The 1427-nt window shown below is 44.2% G+C and overlaps 1 protein-coding gene across 1 annotated transcript in view; it reads left to right on the top strand.

Moving 5' to 3' along the window:
* Positions 1 to 1427, top strand: part of LOC107100671 (endothelin-3-like) — an 8446-nt gene that overhangs the window by 2619 nt on the left and 4400 nt on the right. The window contains exon 2 of the mRNA XM_015399243.1: positions 498 to 720. Coding sequence (XP_015254729.1) covers positions 498 to 720 — 223 coding nt within the window. The remainder of the gene's footprint in view (positions 1 to 497; positions 721 to 1427) is intronic.

A 1427-nucleotide genomic window follows, 5' to 3' on the forward strand; every position in this document is an offset into this window, starting at 1 on the left:
GCAACACTGCTCTTTGCATGGTTTGTTTTCAAATGGTTTGCTGCTGTCTGTTTGGACCTTTCTGAACATGTGCAGCAAATGGACTGATCCAATATGGTGGACACTAAAGGGGGGGGGCTGAGACACACTTAATATTATCAGCGTTCTGATGGCATTTTAGCCAAAGGATTTTATTAAAAACATAATTAATGTGCACAAATAAAGAATAGTTGTATTAACCATACATGGAAACAGAGTTTAAGGGGCCCCAGGAACTTGGGGCCCCTAGGCAACTGCCTAGTCTTGCCTAATGGTAAATATGCCCCTGACAACAGGAATTTTATTCCACTTATTTTTGTTCTTGTTAACATTTTGAAATTGGTCTGTCAGCCAATCAGATTGCAGCTCTGAATCCTGCCTCAGTGTCAGTGAAGGTGGAAATATTCCAACCTTTCAGCTGATCCCATCCTGGCGTTCCTGCTGCTCAGTCACACTCTGTCCTGCTTTGATTATTACAGCCTCTCTGACACGCTCTGATGATGCTGAGGATTTCCTGTCCATCGGCCTGAAGGAGGGCTCCATGGGGGAGGTCAGCCAGAGCAGTAGTGGTGCTGACCCGGTCACCTTCACCCCTGCTGAGGAAGGCAGGAGGCGTCCCAGGAGGTGCACATGTTACACCTACAGAGACAAAGAGTGTGTGTACTACTGTCACCTGGACATCATCTGGATCAACACACCGGAGTAAGAGTCGCTCTTAAAAAGCTCCATGTGGCGAGCAGATTCAAAGCAATTAGAACTGGTCAGACTGGGAGGAATGGGCTCAGTATCTAAGAACGGTTTATTCTGTAGAGTCCCAGTTAGAAATCCAACATCAGATGGAAGACGTCTTCATGTCTAAAAATAATCAAATCTAAAAATCATCTGAATCATTTTTAGATCTTTAAACTGCTGATTCTTATGAACAGCAATATCTAGATGATTATTTTCTATCCTCCTGCGTTGTTGATCATGTATATTAGGAGAAAAGATCAAAACCCTCCGATCTTTGGGTCAAACTGAAGGCGGTGCGGCTCAGCATGGGACTGGAGGCAGAGCGTCTGTCTGGTTCTGTCTTTTCCTCCTCATGTTTCATGATTAATCGTATAGGAATGGAAATGGACCGAGCTTCGTCCCTCAGCTCTGTGTTGATGTGAACTTAAAAGTCTTCATCCTGAAGGTTCTGAACTCTGTCTTTGTTCTTCACACAGAATGGACCAGTTCTGTCATGGTTGGTTTTAGGAATTAAACCCACATGCAGAACACACCACGGAGTCAGGGGTAAAAGTTTAACAGTTTATTAAAGGTACACACAGAGAAATAGAAACAGGTTCTGGTACAGGTCCGGGACTGGAATCACTGATATCTGCAGAGATGGGTAGTTTGATTAGCCAGGCAGTTTGATGGCTTAT

The sequence above is a fragment of the Cyprinodon variegatus genome, unplaced genomic scaffold (genome assembly GCF_000732505.1).
Source record: "Cyprinodon variegatus isolate N-32 unplaced genomic scaffold, C_variegatus-1.0 Scaffold998, whole genome shotgun sequence".
Lineage (NCBI taxonomy): Eukaryota > Metazoa > Chordata > Actinopteri > Cyprinodontiformes > Cyprinodontidae > Cyprinodon > Cyprinodon variegatus.